General features: G+C 40.6%; 1 protein-coding gene across 1 annotated transcript in view; it reads right to left on the reverse strand.

The window, feature by feature from the left end:
• The window catches only part of LOC137656578 (uncharacterized), a 17330-nt gene that overhangs the window by 14728 nt on the left and 102 nt on the right, over nucleotides 1-2500 (reverse strand). Inside the window, exons 1-2 of the mRNA XM_068390750.1 lie at nucleotides 2387-2500; nucleotides 1985-2193 (exon numbers count right to left, since the gene is read on the reverse strand). The exon at nucleotides 2387-2500 is cut by the window's right edge and continues 102 nt beyond it. Of these exons, the coding sequence (XP_068246851.1) occupies nucleotides 1985-2193; nucleotides 2387-2500 (323 nt within the window). The remainder of the gene's footprint in view (nucleotides 1-1984; nucleotides 2194-2386) is intronic.

Consider the following 2500-nt stretch of genomic DNA (forward strand, 5'->3'; position numbering starts at 1 on the left):
TGTGTGAAGAATTTCTTCCTCATCTTCTTGCAATAAGACAGCTCTAATCCTGTTATCTGACGCATCCACTTAGATAAGGAATTTCTTGTTGAAATCAGGTGCTCGCAGTATCGGTTTCGAAGTTAATATGGCCTTTATCCTGTCGAAGGATTCTGGGTACTCGCTGGGCCATACAATTTTTTTGGGGGGCTAGTCAAATCCGTCAAGGGAGTGACTACAGCTGAAATTTTCCTGCTATCCATAAAAAGCATTGTAACTGCTACCTCGTTGTGGGGGATGATGCTTTCCTTATTCCTTCGACAATAGCGGCTATTGGGGCGATGAATCCTCTTCCTCCTTCCAATCCCAAGTACCGAAGTGTTGCCTTCCCAAATTCGCTCTTCTCCAGGTTAATCATCAGGTATGCTCCTCACAGTTCTTCCCAGGTCGATGAATATACCACAATATCATCAAGATATAAACCTACTACTTCTATCGATCCTAGAAGGTTATCCATCACTCGTTGAAAAGTAGTGAGGACATTCATTAGACCAAATGGCATGATGGTATATTGATATCACCCAATCGGGGTTATAAAAGCTAATAACAATTTTGCGTTGTCATCCAAAGGAATTTGACAATAGCTTTTTAACAAGTCGATCTCGGAGACAAACCTTGCTTGTCCGATATTGTCGAGTAGTTGGTCGATGAGTGTCAATGAATAATTATTGACCACACTGATCGAGTTAACTTTCGGTAGTCCTTACACATCCTAAACTATACGTCCTGTTTTTTACATTAGCAAGCCTGGAGAACTGTAAGGGCTAAAACTTTGTTCAGCTAATCCGATTTTAACAAATAGTCCACTTCTTTTCTTATGACTTTTCGGTGATACGGTGACAGTCGATAGGGGCGTTGTTTAAATGGTCTTTCTGTTGTTTTAAGGTGTATATCATGCTTCGTTAGGTTTTTTTTTTTAGGACGTCCGAGACAGTTTCCGGAAAACTTTTAATTAATCGACTTAATTCCTCTTTTTGCTCCTGGTCCAATGGAGTTAATTTCTCTCCCAAAATTCAAATGACAGGCAAATTATTCACTTTGCTTACTACCCCTACTGATATCCGTCATTGTCTTCCGTTGAAGGTATGGTTTGTGGCATATATACTTGTGAGGCTTCTGTCTTTTTTCGCTTGAGTAGGGTTTCAGTTGGTTGACGTGTAATTTCCTTTGACTTTTCCTTCGTCCTGGGGTTTCAATAACGTAGGCCAGGTCACTGATCTTTTCCAAACACTTGAATAATCCTTGAAACTTGTATGTGAGTGGGAATCTCCTTTTCGGCAGGAAAACTAATACCTGTTGTCCTATCGAAAACTGTTTGTCCTTACTAATCATATTGAACCTTTTCTTAATTTTTCCATGACTAGGGTTAAGGTTTTCAAAGAAAAGTTTTCTTATCTCGCCAATCCTTATCCTCAAATTATTGACATATTCTACATCCGTTTCCTCTCAGTTATTCCATTTTTCTGCTAACATTTTAATCGGGCCTTGTACATCTCATCCAAATACCATTTCATTCGGGCTACATCACATGCTTTCTTGATAAGCATTACGTAACTCGAATTACCTCAACGGTAGTCAGAAGTCCAATTAATTCCCCGTTTCGTTGTAGAACTTTGGTACATACTTTTCAATGCTTGATGAAACCTCTCTAATACACCTTGGGTCTCCGGATGATAAGCATTTGATAGTTGTTGTTTCACATCCAACAGTTTCATTACGTGCCGGGACAATTTTGACGTGAAATTCATTCCTCGGTCACTTTGAATGATTTCCGGTATACTAAGCTTAGTAAAAAAAAGTCTAGTAGCTTCTTGGCGATTCTTTTGGCACTGATGTTCCTAACGGGTATGGCTTCTGGGTATCATGTCACTTGACACATCAAGGTTAACCTATATTCATAACCTTTTTTCGTCCTTGGTAAAGGTCCCACAATGTTGATCATTACCTCGTTGAAGGGTCTCCTCGCACTTCTCTCGGTTGTAAGGGAGCTTTCTTGATGTACTCGTTCGGCTTTCCAGCAATTTGACATACGTGACATACACGGCAAAAGTGGCTCACATCTTTATGTATGCCAGGCCAGAGAAAGTGTTTCATAATCTTCTCCATCGTCTTCCATATCCCCTTATGTCCCGTCTCGTGCACTACAACGATCACCTGTCTTCTCAATGTTTCGGGAATTAATATTTGACGATATATCTCCCATTCAGCATTTCCTCATAAGCAGCCCATCCTTAAGATTATAATAGGTCAGAGACTGCCGTGTCTCCGTCTCGTCCATCACACGATACAATAACTCTCTTTACGCTGCATCCTTCTGTTGCAGTCCTGTCAGCCATATCCTACTCACTTGTCCTACTTCTAACGCTGAGTTTTCTATTTCTTCCAGGACCATTTCTTCTTTGTCATCTTGTACACTTGTCGGTCGTTCATTTTTGCTCGGGCTTATTCGCGAGTTCTCCTC

The sequence above is a fragment of the Palaemon carinicauda genome, chromosome 17, assembly GCF_036898095.1.
Source record: "Palaemon carinicauda isolate YSFRI2023 chromosome 17, ASM3689809v2, whole genome shotgun sequence".
NCBI lineage: Eukaryota > Metazoa > Arthropoda > Malacostraca > Decapoda > Palaemonidae > Palaemon > Palaemon carinicauda.